Below are 17,689 nucleotides of genomic sequence, written 5' to 3' on the forward strand. Positions count from 1 at the left end.
GTGTGTATGTATGTATGTAGAGAGAGAGATAATATGTGTAATGTAAATGTGTATTCTGCATATGCATTTGAATTTGTGACAGAACATGCAGTTAATAAAATGTGCAGATGATTTACTAAATTTTGGGCACAAATTGGGTTTTTGACGTGCACAATTTGCTTAAAGGGACAGAAACCCCAAAATGTTATTGTTTAAAAAGGTAGAAAATCCCTTTATTTAACATTCTCCAGTTTTGTATAATTAATAATATAATATTAAAAATACTAAAATAATAATATAATATGAATATACTTTTTACCTCTGTGATTAACCACTTAGCGACCAGCGTCATACCCTGTACAACGCTGGTCATTATGCCCTTAAGGACCAGCGACATACCCTGTATGTCACTGCAGTCCTGGGCTTCTCTCTGCTGCGATCTCGCTATTTTTAGTGAGATCGCACTATTTCTGCATGCCCCATGAGAGGGGCACTGCATCTCGCTATTTTTAGCGAGATCGCACTATTTCTGCATGCCCCATGAGTGGGGCACTGACTGCATATATAGATTTGCAGAGTTACTGATGCAGAGAGGGCCACTCTGTGGCCTTCTCTGCATCGGACAGCGGTGGTGCCGATTGTTGGTGGGTGGGAGCCATAGCAGAGAGGCGGGTGGGCGGCCCACTGCTGCAGGAACTTCCTGATCCTGTGCGGGAGTGCGCACGGTGGGGCGAGGAGGCACGCATGGAGGGGGCCCGCTTACGCAGCAAGTGAAATGTTAGTATGCGCAATTGTGCAGCAAATAACCCTATCCGGGAAGGAGGGAGGGAGAGGGAGGGGGAATAATGTTTCTGAAGAGATCTGGGAGGGGGAGGTGGTAGGGTATTGAGGGTTGGCAGCTACACTACAGAAAAATGGGATATTTATTTAAAAAAGCCCACATTTTGAACAAACTGGATACTGGCAGACAGTACTGCCAGTACCCAAGATGACGGCATATAGGTAGATGGGGAGGGTTAGAGAGCTGTTTGGGGGGGGGGCAGAGAGGTTAGGGGCTAAGGGGGGATCCAACACTGCAGAAAAAATATAAATTAAACAAAATAATAATATAAAAAATATGCCTTTTATTTTAGTACTGGCAGACTTTCTGCCAGTACTTAAGATGGCGGTGACAATTGTGATGTGGGGGAGGGAAGAGAGCTGTTTGAGAGGGGTCAGGGAGGGATCATGAGGTGGGATGTGTCAGCTAAAATTTACCCTACAAGCTACCTAAATTAACCCCTTCACTGCTTTGCATAATACAAGTGTGGTGCGCAGCGGCAATTAGCGGCCTTCTAATTACCAAAAAGTAATGCCAAAGCCATACATTTTTGCTATTTCTGAACAAAGGGGATAGCAGAGAAGCATTTACAACAATTTGTGCCGTAATTACACAAGCTGTTTGTAAATAATTTCAGTGAGAAACCTAAAGTTTGTGAAAAAGTTAATGATTTTTTTTTATTTGATCACATTTGGCGGTAATATGGTGGCATGAAATATAACTAAATGGGCCTAGATCAATACTTTTGGTTGTCTACTACACTACACTAAAGCTAAAATTAACCCTACAAGCTCCCTACAAGCTACCTAATTAACCCCTTCACTGCTGGGCATAATACAAGTGTGATGTGTAGCAGCATTTAGCGGCCTTCTAATTACCAAAAAGTAATGCCAAAGCCATAAATGTCTGCTATTTGTGAACAAAGGGGATCCCAGAAAAGCATTTACAGCCATTTTTCCATAATAGCACAAGCTGTTTTTTAATAATTTCAGTGAGAAACCTAAAGTTTGTGAAAAAGTTAGTGAAAAAGTTAACATTTTTTTTTATTTGATCACATTTGGCGGTAAACTGGTGACATGAAATATACAAAAATGGGCCTAACTCAATACTTTCGGTTGTCTACTAAAAAAATATATATACATGTCAAGGTAAATTCAGAGATTCGTGACAGATATCAGTGTTCCAATGTAACTATCATTAATTTTGGGGGAAAAAAAATATTTGGAAAAAGCAAAGTGCTACTCAGGGCAAAATTTAGAAACTAGCGGTATTTAGCATGGGTGTTTCTTGGTGGTTGCAGATGTGTAACAGATTTTGGGGGTCAAAGTTAGAAAAAGTGTTTTTTTCCATTTTTTTCATCATATTTTATAAAAAAAATTATAGTAAATTATAAGATATGATGAAAATTCAGCTAAACACAAACACCGCAGACATGTAAAAATAGCTCTGGTCCTTAAGGGAAAGAAATTGAAAAATGGCCTTGTCCTTGAGGGGTTAACTTGTATCTAAGCTTCTGCAGACTGCCCCCTTATCTCAGATCTTTTGACAGACTTGCAATTCAGGCTGTTAGTGCTGACTCTTAAATAACTCCACGGGCATGAGCACAGTTACCTATATGGCTAAGATGAACTAACGCCCTCTAGCTTTGAAAAACTGTCAAACACATTCAGATAAGAGGCAGCCTTCAAGGGCTAAGGAATTAGTATATGAGCCTTCCTAGGTTTAGCTTTCAATTAAGAATACCAAGAGAACAAAGCAAATTTGATCATAAAAGTAAATTGGAAAGTTGTTTGCATGCCCTATCTGAATCATTAAAGTTTAATTTTGCCTTAACTGTCCATTTAATCATGTGCACAATTTTCTGAATCGTCACAAAATACCTAAAATGTGTGCATGTTTTGCTAAATAGGGAGCAGGTACACCTCAACTACAATGGTCATTCTTCCCTTAGTCATGAGGGATGTCTTTTTTTTAACCTTTATAGTTGAGGACACTCTAAATGAAAAATTAAAATCTATTATAACTTTATTTTTTATGTTCATATATTATTTAAAAATGTGGCTTCTTTAAACAATGAACATGTATGTACCTTTCTAAATATAGTTCTTCTCTTTGTACACGAGATGTGACTGTAAGAATATAATAGCTATAAGTGCATTTTAACAAGGAAAAAATAAAACAATGGATGCGGTGCCCAAGCACTAAAGTGCTGATAATCTATTTAGGGCCGTTTCTTGATTAGCCTTCAAAATATATGGAAACATATTCTATAATTCACTGACACACTGGATCAAAAAGTGTGTTACTCATTGTGTTAAACAATACATTATCAATCATTATCAGTTAATTTAAATTCTTGCCAACAGTAGTTTTGGAACAAAATACTAGGAAAACACATCTATACTACGTATCTTGCCAGCTTTTAGATTAGCATCTGTATCACAACAAAATGATACTTAGTATCAGGCAGAAATGAGAAAGCATGGAAACACAATGAAAAACTGTATATAGTGCAGCTGATTTAATAAACCATAAAATCAACTAGACATAAACAGACATTAAGAAAACAGCTCATAGTGTAATACCTTTGACTTTTTTTGTTTTGGGCAGTAACAGGGGGACCTCCTTATCATACTTTGTCATGGGTGTTTGAGATGTACCGAAAGCTGAATAAGCACTTTGCCAAAAAGAAATGCTAGATAAAATGATGTATTCAAATAATGGCCTAGGTTCATTAGTAAATCTAAAATCTCACTAAAAAACCCCCAACAAAAACAGCAATATCACAACTTAAAATTGTGGAAATCAAAGAGATTTGTACCCACCGACTTCATCAGAGCTGCAATTTTTTAAAATCAATCGAGAAGCATATATCTCAAAAACTTTAACTTCACACCGCATGGACAGAATGCCACTCTCAATGATACTGGCATCACAAAAAATGCATTTAAAATCTTACAAAACAAACAAATGAAAATAATTAAAAAAAAAAAAAAAACCTCTCTCTAAAAAAGTACAATGTGATTTTATTGTTCATAGTTCCGCATTAAATTTAAAGGGACATTGTGATGCAAAAACAAAAATTATCTAATTTTGTGTCACTCTTTTTTCTCTTTTTCTTCTTGTGAAAGTTCTCATTTCTGCCAGATACTACTATACATATAAAATTATATAAAAGTATATGCACTCTCCCCTTAATTATACTGTACCTACCTTCGTGTTAGGAAAAGGCACAATACATTTAATATTTAACACTGTAAAATAAATAAACTTTGTTGCTGTTGAAAATCCAGTTAGTTCAGACAATTTTTCTTTTTTTCTTTTTTTTCATATATCACACATTGTATGTGTATATATATATATATATATATATATATATATATATATATATATATATATACAGGTAGCCTCAGTTTACGCCAGGGTTAGGTTCCAGAAGGAATGATTGTAAATCGAAACCATTGTAAATTGAAACCAAGTTTATAATGTAAGTCAATGGGAAGTGAGGGAGATAGGTTCCAGGCCCCTCTCAAAATTGTCATAAGTAACACCTAAAACATTATTTTTAAAGCTTTGAAATTAAGACTTTAAATGCTAAACAGCATTATAAACATAATAAAATAATCACACAACACAAACTTCACTTGCATTTTTCTGCAAACAGTTCTTTCTATGCATTCCAATCTGGACTGATTTATAGACAGGAAGATCTTGTTCCTTTGAAATCTGCTCGATAGCTCAGGTCTGGGTACACTGATTAATTTCAGCTTGCTTGGCTTTGCTGCAACACAAGCGGACAGCTCCACCTACTGACTATTTTAATAAATGCACTGCTTCTCAATGCTTTTCAATAGCAGTCACATGACTGGAAAAAAAGGTTGTTATTCTGAAACGGTGTAAATTGAACCGTTGTAAAACGAGGGCCACCTGTATATATATATATATATATATATATATATATACACACTGTATAAAATTGTAAGTGTGTTGTATATGCAATTAAATATATATTACATATATAGCCAATGTATAGGTTATTCATTAAATAAACAGATTAGCGATTAGTTGCCTTTACAGGTATATAAATAATTTGTTGCTGTTTATTCACATATGGCTGGCCACCTTTGTTTATCAAATTAAAAAATGTCTGGTCAATCCCCAGGAAAGAACCATTTAAGAGAAGGTCCACAAAACTAAAATATTAAAATGAATAAATATGTACAATTTAGAAGTCAATACATTTTTTATCAGTGCATTCTACGGATAATTTCCAGTGCTATGAATACAAATAGTTTTCACCAGTCCCATACATATCTGCAAGTCTTTTGAAACGAGGCCCCCAGTCACTGAGGTAATCATAATTCTGTTCAGAATTTGAGCTGTTTGACTCTAGGGAACTAAGTGACTCTGCAATAGAGCCATTTCCTTCAAAAGCATATGTCTGTAAGGAGTCATAAGGAGGGGCACATGGATCCACATCAGCTTCTTTTAATCTCTCCCATATAAATTCCCTAAAGATAAAATTGTCTGGAGCACTTCTCATGGATGGTCGACTCAAGAACTGAATTTCTGGTGTTACATCTCTTCTGGTTTTGCTGTCTCGAATAATATTGAGGTTCCTTAAAGCAGCCATATCAAATGCTTCAGTATCTTCTTCACCCCCACCCTCATCATCATATCTGACAATATTTTCTCTGATATCTCGTTCTTCATCAAAAATAAGGGGCTCCTTTTTTCTTCTTCTCATTGTAACAATAAGAAGGACAAGAACTAAAAAATAAAATGTGAACTTAAATTAAATGTCAGTTACTGTATTACATTTGTTACATATTGTTTGATAGCATAACAATAATAATCACCACAATAATCATCATCATCAATATTTTGAGTTAGAATTTTGGAGAAATGTCAGTAGTTTATAGAATAAAACAAAAATGTATATTTTATTAAAACGCACACCTATAATTAGTAAAACAAGATAAACTGATAATTTTGCAGTGGTCTCTTATTATATATATATATATATATATATATATATATATATATATATATATATATATATATATATATATATATATATATATACAACCAGAAGCAGGGAACCAGCACACTCTTTTTATATCCAACTGCCGGGGTGCGCTTGCAAGCAATCAAATATCAGCAAAATAAAGCAGGCACTCTCCGTTTAACTTTATCGTTTAATGGTAAACGTTTTCGGGGTCTCCCCCGTCCTCAGGCCACTTACAGATATACAATAACACACAACTTAAATAGCTACTCACCCTCACCTTGTCAAATCGCCATCAGACTCTCAGCTTCCGTGTAGCGCAACTGCGCATGCGCGCCCGGAACTAAGGAGAGCCGACAGGGACCAACTACCCACCACTAAAAGCAAAAGTGAAAATCAACATCACACAGAATAATGCAGCAGTGCAGACCGCTAGCTACAAATAGTACTATAATGTAAACTGATATTACTACCCTATACTAGGCATATTGTAATCTACACAGAACTACCCCCAAGCTTTATTTGAACCTTATATCTTCAAATGTTTAACATCCACTAATATCATATGTTCTGATCTATGCACAACATTATACATGAACATATTGCCATTTTACCATAAAGGGGATATTGTTATATTCTTATATTTTTATATTTACATATTTACACAGAGGGGAAATCAGTGTTAGATAGCATTACTCTTCATGTATTACACTCATGCCCCTAACTGAACAACTAGCCCAATACCTCTTTCACCAACTCAAAGGTATTGGACCCCTGTGCATATTACTTTACCACAGAGCACCCCACCATATCCTCTTTACTATTTGATAGTCATCCTCAGTTACACGGATGCTTAACTATCAGTGGGGAACCCAGCCGTAAAGACAATCAGCTGCATTGCAATTTAACTGCATATATTCAATTCAGCCATGGACGTACCCAATCAAATTAGCTTAAGCTCTCATCTTACTGTGAAGGAGGCAGTGGGCATACATCCACTACAAGTTTTACAAGAAACATTGGTAATCCAAATGGACATTCAGCCCCTTTGGGTACATAGTCTCCAGGTTAAAAATCCACTGAGACTCCCGTTGTAGTAGACGCCTGCCCCTGTCACCCCCCTAGGATTGCGTGGAACGTGGTCTATGATAATATACCGAAGGTCAGATACAGCATGACCACTGGTACTGAAGTCCATTTGGATTACCAATGTTTCTTGTAAAACTTGTAGTGGATGTATGCCCACTGCCTCCTTCACAGTAAGATGAGAGCTTAAGCTAATTTGATTGGGTACGTCCATGGCTGAATTGAATATATGCAGTTAAATTGCAATGCAGCTGATTGTCTTTACGGCTGGGTTCCCCACTGATAGTTAAGCATCCGTGTAACTGAGGATGACTATCAAATAGTAAAGAGGATATGGTGGGGTGCTCTGTGGTAAAGTAATATGCACAGGGGTCCAATACCTTTGAGTTGGTGAAAGAGGTATTGGGCTAGTTGTTCAGTTAGGGGCATGAGTGTAATACATGAAGAGTAATGCTATCTAACACTGATTTCCCCTCTGTGTAAATATGTAAATATAAAAATATAAGAATATAACAATATCCCCTTTATGGTAAAATGGCAATATGTTTATGTATAATGTTGTGCATAGATCAGAACATATGATATTAGTGGATGTTAAACATTTGAAGATATAAGGTTCAAATAAAGCTTGGGGGTAGTTCTGTGTAGATTACAATATGCCTAGTATAGGGTAGTAATATCAGTTTACATTATAGTACTATTTGTAGCTAGCGGTCTGCACTGCTGCATTATTCTGTGTGATGTTGATTTTCACTTTTGCTTTTAGTGGTGGGTAGTTGGTCCCTGTCGGCTCTCCTTAGTTCCGGGCGCGCATGCGCAGTTGCGCTACACGGAAGCTGAGAGTCTGATGGCGATTTGACACGGTGAGGGTGAGTAGCTATTTAAGTTGTGTGTTATTGTATATCTGTAAGTGGTCTGAGGACGGGGGAGACCCCGAAAACGTTTACCATTAAACGATAAAGTTAAACGGAGAGTGCCTGCTTTATTTTGCTGATATATATATATATATATATATATATATATAAATATATATATATATATATATATACAAAAAACAATTGTTTTAAATCAAAAGAATAATATTGATAGATAGATAGATAGATAGATAGATAGATAGATAGATAGATAGATACTGTGACTTGACTGCATGTTTATGTTTCAATAGTGCAACAATTAAAATTATGGAGAGGCGAAAAGTGAGTTTAAAATCCTCCACTAAATACAAAATGTACAGAAAATAAATAATTCTGACTTGTCTAGATTTGTAAATGGGTTACACAATTAGATATTTTCTGTACATTTTGTATTTAGTGGAGGATTTTAAACTCATTTTTCGCCTCCCCATAATTTTAAGTGTGGTTGTAGTTTGCCCAGAAATCAACTTTACCCAGCAGTGATTCAACCTATTTCCAGCTGATGAGTGGCAAAAACCACAAAACAGCTGTCTTGGGATTGGTCTGAATCACTGTGCTAACCCGTTGCTAAGCTTAAAAGCTGTGTAATACGGCGATACAATGGCATAAAGGGAAGTCTGCCTTAAAAAGCAGGCAAAAATAAAAAACTGAGTTATTGTGAACCTCATTTGCATATATTACCCATAATCCTTTTCTACTTGGAAACAATGTATTTAGAGAGTTTCTGTGGGAAAAACAAGTCTTCTGACTTGTCTAGATTTGTAAATAGGTTACACAATAAGTTATTTTCTCTACATGTTACAACAGTGTAATGACTGAAACCACAAACAACTGGATAATTGACATCATAATCAACATCTTAACCTTGAAACTTAAATTTAATAAAAACATGTGGCTTGATTTGAAAAGAACAGGCCATAAGTGCAGACTTAAACATCTGGAATATTTCTGCATGGAATGGCCTAGATTTGGAGTTTGGCGGTAAAAGGGCTGTTAACGCTCCGCTGGCTTTTTTCTGGCCGCACCATAAAATTAACTCTGGTATCGAGAGTTCAAACAAATGCTGCGTTAGGCTCCAAAAAAGGAGCGTAGAGCATTTTTACCGCAAATGCAACTCTCGATACCAGCGGTGCTTACGGACGCGGCCAGCCTCAAAAACGTGCTCGTGCACGATTCCCTCATAGGAAACAATGGGGCTGTTTGAGCTGAAAAAAAACCTAACACCTGCAAAAAAGCAGCGTTCAGCTCCTAACGCAGCCCCATTGTTTCCTATGGGGAAACACTTCCTACGTCTGCACCTAACACTCTAACATGTACCCCGAGTCTAAACACCCCTAACCTTACACTTATTAACCCCTAATCTGCCGCCCCCGCTATCGCTGACACCTGCATATTTTTTTTAACCCCTAATCTGCCGCTCCGTAAACCGCCGCAACCTACGTTATCCCTATGTACCCCTAATCTGCTGCCCTAACATCGCCGACCCCTATATTATATTTATTAACCCCTAATCTGCCCCCTCAACGTCGCCAACACCTGCCTACACTTATTAACCCCTAATCTGCCGAGCGGACCTGAGCGCTACTATAATAAAGTTATTAACCCCTAATCCGCCTCACTAACCCTATCATAAATAGTATTAACCCCTAATCTGCCCTCCCTAACATCGCCGACACCTACCTTCAATTATTAATCCCTAATCTTCCGAGCGGAGCTCACCGCTATTCTAATAAATGTATTAACCCCTAACGCTAAGTCTAACCCTAACACTAACACCCCCATAACTTAAATATAATTTACATCTAACGAAATTAATTAACTCTTATTAAATAAATGATTCCTATTTAAAGCTAAATACTTACCTGTAAAATAAATCCTAATATAGCTACAATATAAATTATAATTACATTGTAGCTATTTTAGGATTAATATTTATTTTACAGGCAACTTTGTAATTATTTTAACTAGGTACAATAGCTATTAAATAGTTAAGAACTATTTAATAGCTACCTAGTTAAAATAATAACAAATTTACCTGTAAAATAAATCCTAACCTAAGATATAATTAAACCTAACACTACCCTATCAATAAAATAATTAAATAAACTACCTACAATTACCTACAATTAACCTAACACTACACTATCAATAAATTAATTAAAGACAATTGCTACAAATAAATACAATTAAATAAACTAGCTAAAGTACAAAAAATAAAAAAGAACTAAGTTACAAAAAATAAAAAAATATTTACAAACATAAGAAAAATATTACAACAATTTTAAACTAATTACACCTACTCTAAGCCCCCTAATAAAATAACAAAGCCCCCCAAAATAAAAAATTCCCTACCCTATTCTAAATTAAAAAAGTTACAAGCTCTTTTACCTTACCAGCCCTGAACAGGGCCCTTTGCGGGGCATGCCCCAAGAATTTCAGCTCTTTTGCCTGTAAAAGAATAAATACAATACCTCCCACCCAACATTACAACCCACCACCCACATACCCCTAATCTAACCCAAACCCCCCTTAAATAAACCTAACACTAAGCCCCTGAAGATCTTCCTACCTTGTCTTCACCATACCAGGTTCACCGATCCGTCCTGGCTCCAACATCTTCATCCAACCCAAGCGGGGGTTGGCGATCCATCATCCGGTGCTGAAGAGGTCCAGAAGAGGCTCCAAAGTCTTCCTCCTATCCGGCAAGAAGAGGACATCCGGACCGGCAAACATCTTCTCCAAGCGGCATCTTCGATCTTCTTCCATCCGGTGCGGAGCGGGTCCATCTTGAAGCAGGCGACACGGATCCATCCTCTTCTTCCGTTGTCTCCCGACTAATGACGGTTCCTTTAAGGGACGTCATCCAAGATGGCGTCCCTCGAATTCCGATTGGCTGATAGGATTCTATCAGCCAATCGGAATTAAGGTAGGAATTTTCTGATTGGCTGATGGAATCAGCCAATCAGAATCAAGTTCAATCCGATTGGCTGATACAATCAGCCAATCAGATTGAGCTCGCATTCTATTGGCTGTTCCGATCAGCCAATAGAATGCGAGCTCAATCTGATTGGCTGATTGGATCAGCCAATCGGATTGAACTTGATTCTGATTGGCTGATTCCATCAGCCAATCAGAAAATTCCTACCTTAATTCCGATTGGCTGATAGAATCCTATCAGCCAATCGGAATTCGAGGGACGCCATCTTGGATGACGTCCCTTAAAGGAACAGTCATTAGTCGGGAGACAACGGAAGAAGAGGATGGATCCGCGTCGCCTGCTTCAAGATGGACCCGCTCCGCACCGGATGGAAGAAGATCGAAGATGCCGCTTGGAGAAGATGTTTGCCGGTCCGGATGTCCTCTTCTTGCCGGATAGGAGGAAGACTTTGGAGCCTCTTCTGGACCTCTTCAGCACCGGATGATGGATCGCCAACCCCCGCTTGGGTTGGATGAAGATGTTGGAGCCAGGACGGATCGGTGAACCTGGTATGGTGAAGACAAGGTAGGAAGATCTTCAGGGGCTTAGTGTTAGGTTTATTTAAGGGGGGTTTGGGTTAGATTAGGGGTATGTGGGTGGTGGGTTGTAATGTTGGGGGGGTATTGTATTTATTCTTTTACAGGCAAAAGAGCTGAAATTCTTGGGGCATGCCCCGCAAAGGGCCCTGTTCAGGGCTGGTAAGGTAAAAGAGCTTGTAACTTTTTTAATTTAGAATAGGGTAGGGAATTTTTTATTTTGGGGGGCTTTGTTATTTTATTAGGGGGCTTAGAGTAGGTGTAATTAGTTTAAAATTGTTGTAATATTTTTCTTATGTTTGTAAATATTTTTTTATTTTTTGTAACTTAGTTCTTTTTTATTTTTTGTACTTTAGCTAGTTTATTTAATTGTATTTATTTGTAGCAATTGTGTTTAATTAATTTATTGATAGTGTAGTGTTAGGTTAATTGTAGGTAATTGTAGGTAGTTTATTTAATTATTTTATTGATAGGGTAGTGTTAGGTTTAATTATATCTTAGGTTAGGATTTATTTTACAGGTAAATTTGTTATTATTTTAACTAGGTAGCTATTAAATAGTTCTTAACTATTTAATAGCTATTGTACCTAGTTAAAATAATTACAAAGTTGCCTGTAAAATAAATATTAATCCTAAAATAGCTACAATATAATTATAATTTATATTGTAGCTATATTAGGGTTTATATTACAGGTAAGTATTTAGCTTTAAATAGGAATCATTTATTTAATAAGAGTTAATTAATTTCGTTAGATGTAAATTATATTTAAGTTATGGGGGTGTTAGTGTTAGGGTTAGACTTAGCGTTAGGGGTTAATCCATTTATTATAGTAGCGATGAGCTCCGGTCGTCAGATTAGGGGTTAATAATTGAAGGTAGGTGTCGGCGATGTTAGGGAGGGCAGATTGGGGGTTAATACTATTTATTATAGGGTTAGTGAGGCGGGTTAGGGGTTAATAACTTTATTATAGTAGCGCTCAGGTCCGCTCGGCAGATTAGGGGTTAATAAGTGTAGGCAGGTGTCGGCGACGTTGAGGGGGGCAGATTAGGGGTTAATAAATATAATATAGGGGTCGGCGGTGTTAGGGGCAGCAGATTAGGGGTACATAGGGATAACGTAGGTGGCGGCGCTTTGCGGTCGGCAGATTAGGGGTTAATTATTGTAGGTAGCTGGCGGCGACGTTGTGGGGGGCAGATTAGGGGTTAATAAATATAATACAGGGGTCGGCGGTGTTAGGGGCAGCAGATTAGGGGTACATAAGTATAACGTAGGTGGCGGTCGGCAGATTAGGGGTTAAAAATTTTAATCGAGTGGCGGCGATGTGGGGGGAGCTCGGTTTAGGGGTACATAGGTAGTTTATGGGTGTTAGTGTACTTTAGGGTACAGTAGTTAAGAGCTTTATGAACCGGCGTTAGGCAGAAAGCTCTTAACTCTTGCTATTTTCAGGCGGCTGGAATTTTGTCGTTAGAGCTCTAACGCTCACTTCAGAAACGACTCTAAATACTGGCGTTAGAAAGATCCCATTGAAAAGATAGGATACGCAAATGGCGTAGGGGGATCTGCGGTATGGAAAAGTCGCGGCTGAAAAGTGAGCGTTAGACCCTTTAATCACTGACTCCAAATACCAGCGGGCGGCCAAAACCAGCGTTAGGAGCCTCTAACGCTGGTTTTGACGGCTACCGCCGAACTCCAAATCTAGGCCAATGTGTTCTGCCATGTCAATAAAATAATATAAGATAAAGATTATTGGTATTACACCTGTGATGGTAAAGTGCACAGATTACTGAATTGAAGAGTGCTAAAAACTAAACTTTAAGAAATAGAATAACTTAAAAACTGTATAATATGGAGAAACAATAGAGTGATAAAATAATGATAACTTAGTATTCATGTAAAAATATGTAGCTTATTTCTTGTATTTATTATAAAAACAACATTTTGGCCACATTTAATTTTCCAATATTTCCAATAATATGGGAGTGTCTGTAAACAAACAGCAATTGGGTAAAGACATGACAAATACAGTATAATAATAATAATAATAATAATAATAATAATAATAATAATAATAATAGGAAATAATAAGAAGAAAAATATAAAAATGCATATTATCATCAGGTACCATTCTGTAGCATTTATACAGGATTGATTTTCTGTATTAAAATAGCTGTCAAAATGTGTGCACATTTATTTTTTTAAGATAAATGATCATAATTTTACTTTCTTTCCCAATGTATCCTCTTTTGAAAGATTTTTCTTTCCATGAGTAAGCCTGTGGGAAAACCTTTAAAAGTCGGGCTCTGTATCCATAATAGGGTGAAACACATTTTTTTCCTGAAGCTTCCCTTGACACTTATAACAAGCAATAAATTGCTTGTCATGTTGTAGCCACTAGGCTTTCCTCTAATGATCCATCTATTAGTAGATGCCTTGCAAATGTAAAATATTGCTAGATCAGCCTTAATGTTTGCTTGGAACATAATGTAAACAGTAGTTCACTTTTAAATTAAAAAGAAGAGACAGTAGTTTCAGGCATATTAACAAAACTTTTCAAAAAGCTTCAGGGAAAAAAGCGGTGACCTTTAAAATGACATTTAAATGGTTTTATATTGTCTAAACAAGCAGAGGCAGTATCAATTATAATTAAATGAAAGATAATTTTCCATGAAAGTATAACCAATTATTTGTATATAACTAGTATCATTATTAGAAGGGTTTGTGATTTTATTTTAAGACACTTCTAGCAAGTGAAAGAAAACAAACCAATCCCTAATAAATAGACTATTATATTTCAGTAGCGTGAATATAAATATGTTTGGACACAGTACATTTGGCAAGCTATTTGCCCAATGCTTAATTAGTAAATAAGAACAAACCTATTCAGCGAAATACAATAAAATAAAGCATTTTGTAAAGGTCATATATTTTGCTCATTTAAGAGTAATTTATGATATTTCCAATTAGTTATATAAAATTGTTCCCAAAACAACTTTGAGAACTGTGCTGAAATACTGTTAGTGTAACACAGTTGCTCTCACCCATAACCCATTGGCTAATATACAGGTGCTATTGATATTTTTCAGACCTCCATAACACCTGCCTTACACAAAGTGTCTCATTTCTGTCAGTGAATTGCTCCATTTAAAGTTAGATCATATATGGCATACAAGCCAGGAAAGTAACAGAAAACAAAAAACAAAAACATAATGCCCATTTTAGTTTTTGTTTGAATATTAACGTGAGCGCTCACCTCTTGGGAGTTTTTTTTTATTATATCAGAAATGATGCCAATAATCATCAATTCTATTGATGATGTCATGTTATTTCATCAATAATGTCCCTAAATTAATTATTCCAGGTAATTCAGGGTTTACAATTTACTGGCTTTTAAATTATGAATAAAAATAATACTTCTATATGCAAAAGTCCAAAGGCATCCATGGTGGCATTTTTCTCAGTTTATTGATCAGGTACTATTTTTAAACTACTGCATACTTTTAATCTAATTAGGTTGGATTTGATAAAAATTGATGCTAATACATTTTAAGTAAAATGAAGCCAATACAATGTCTATGGTTTCACTTAAGCATACATTTAATTTTATGATGCAGCATGCAATGGCAGCTTCACTCTCAAAATGAAGTTAACCATAATTTAAAACATGTAAAAAAATAATAATTATTTATTTTATGTTGCTTGCTGTTATACATAAATTAATTACTGAATTGCATCCTAACTGGAACTTTCCTCAAAAGCTTATGGAAGATATTTTCACAAAAATTCTTAGACAAATAATGATAAAACTCTTTTTCTGAACACCCATGCATATCTAGTAAAAGTAATAAACAATCGCTCCAAAAATATATATTATTTTTTTTTTTAAATGGAACTACTACAATTCACCTTTCTTTTTAAGAATGTAGGATTTATTTTAATTTCTGGATGTATTTTTTAAATATTTACTGAGTTCTTTAAAGATGTAAACACTACAATGTACAGAAAAAGCTGTTTAAAATATTATGGCTGCAAACTTACCTAGTAATGTCAAGACGCAAGCTAATATTGCAATTAGAGCTCCAGTGCTCAGCCCAGCAGGTAAAATATATGCCTCTGCATTACAGGTTTGTGCTACACCATCAGCATCACAGTCACAGACTCTGATTGTCAGTGTATTGGTGCTGCTAAGTGATGGAGATCCACTGTCCACTATAACAATTGGTAAATAAAATACTGACTGGTCCTGTCTTCGGAATCCACTTCTTTTTGTAAGGATTGATGCTGTATTATCTGAAACAGATTTTGATTAAAAACATTCCTATTGAATGAAAAAGAAAGAGTGAAAGAAAAAAAGAAAGAAAGAAAGAAAGAAAGAAAGAAAGAAAGAAAGAGAGAAAGACAGAAAGATGGTCCAATATTTACTAAACTATTTTTGGATTGATGGCAGGAACAAATCATTAAATCAATATTTGCATATAAACCTCAAGGATAGAAAAAATGATGCAGGAATATACATTTGTACAATGTTTTAGCTGGTCCATTGGCAGATAAACAGGTGAATTAGCATCACAGTTGCATTTTGGTTAAATTAAATTCTGTTTACAACAATATGTACATCTCGTTTAGAGACAGTATCATTTCTTTCAAAAACTCTTTTTGACACAATGTCAAAGAAAAGTCACACAGCAGCTGTTCAATCAACGGAAAGGGAGAAGAGGGACAAGCAATTTAGGTTTATTTTTATTGCTTACTTTCTGTCAGAGATGGATATCCCTATGGCTAGAAAATAATTAATTGAATTATCTATAAAAAAAACTAAAAAGTCTGGGTTTTGAAAAAAAAAACAAAAACATTACCTCAAATTTGCATAAAAAAAAAACAACTAATAAATGCAATTAGGTTTTTCTATATTTTTCAGCTATATACTAAATTAATTCTAGGACAAAATGCATTGATATATCTATCAACATGTAACCCTTTTCATAAATATTTATGTTTTTTTTCTATTTATTTTCTTCTCAAAGCATAAAAATGTTAAGAAGTTGTTCCGTATAACTGAAAAAGTAAATTGTACTGACAAGAAGAAAAGAGTGATGATTTCTTTTTCAAAATGATGTCCTTGAAGATGTAGTATACCACAGTTCATCTGTGATAGCATTGAAAACAGTTACCATGACATTGCCTTATTATATGGCTGAGAAGACTGCTGTTTGCACAAGAAAGAGTATGCTAGAGAGAGAGTGGCAAAGCAGCCTGGAGAATACAAGAAAAAAATGAGTGTTGTGTTTTTGATTATATAATTTGTGCTACCACGGATATTTTGTACCTAGAAATTATTACATGAAAAAACTATTTTAAAATGTATTTCTAACATCTTAGCATCCAGTGTAGACCGGGTTGTAAAAATTGTTTTTGATATCTGCTTGTAAACTTGTAAGCAGCATAAATTTGAATTAGACTAAATAAGGTACACAGACTTGTTGCACTCTTATTAATTGGCTTTTATATACATAACAAGTTTGTTTCCTCTTGTCATCAGAAAGTTAGAAGATATCTACATATCCTCAGTTCAATATCAAGACCTGTACCATCTACCATTGAAATCCTGAATCTATCACAGTCCCTGGGGAGAGACTGAAAGAAGGCAGCAGTCTAAACTTAAAGGATAATATTAGTTCTTAGTCCATTTGTTACAGATTGCTGTTTTTTTACCATCTTACATCTGTACATTGTATTTCTTTTGTAACATATATATGAATACATTTTAATTTTTATAGTTACATCAAACGAATGCACCAATAATGGCCTAGGTTACAAGAGGAGTGAAACATTTTATTCTCTCATGAGTTCTAACTGCACTCAAGGTACAAAATAAGCACTCCCAGTTTAGTGCTGGTATTACAAGTTGAAAGTAAAATGTTAATGTGAGGGCGAAAGATCCAGCGACCACGCTAACTTCCTCTTCCCTCTCAGACTGGGCATGCTAAAAACTTTTTTTACTATTTATACCAAACTGTGCTAGACCAACCGTGCTAAATCCGAAAGTGCACGAGGAATACTTCAAATTCCTATGTACTTCACTTAAAGGAAAATATTATTTTTATTTTTTAGAAGTATATGTGTATATATATATATAATATAGTAATGGCCAAAAATATTGGCACCCCTGCATTTCTGTTGGATAATGCACCACTTCGCTCAGAAAATTGTTGCAATTCTCATGGTTATTTCTTTTGTTTGTAATAGTATGACACAAAAAAGGTGGAGAAAAAAAGTTAAATCTGACACAATCCACGCAAAACTCTAAAAATGGATTGGACAAAATTATTGGCACCCTAAAATTAATGTTTTGTAGCACACACCTTGGAAAA

General features: G+C 35.6%; 1 protein-coding gene across 2 annotated transcripts in view; it reads right to left on the reverse strand.

The window, feature by feature from the left end:
* Window positions 1-5,075: 5,075 nt before the first annotated feature.
* Window positions 5,076-17,689, reverse strand: part of LOC128660832 (cadherin-7) — a 405,660-nt gene continuing 393,046 nt past the window's right edge. For both annotated transcript variants that reach the window (XM_053714878.1, XM_053714879.1), the window contains 2 exons: window positions 15,357-15,608; window positions 5,076-5,569 (listed from right to left, as the gene is read on the reverse strand). In XM_053714878.1, coding sequence (XP_053570853.1) covers window positions 5,076-5,569; window positions 15,357-15,608 — 746 coding nt within the window. The remainder of the gene's footprint in view (window positions 5,570-15,356; window positions 15,609-17,689) is intronic.

Source organism: Bombina bombina, chromosome 5 (assembly GCF_027579735.1).
Source record: "Bombina bombina isolate aBomBom1 chromosome 5, aBomBom1.pri, whole genome shotgun sequence".
In the NCBI taxonomy this organism is placed as follows: Eukaryota; Metazoa; Chordata; class Amphibia; order Anura; family Bombinatoridae; genus Bombina; species Bombina bombina.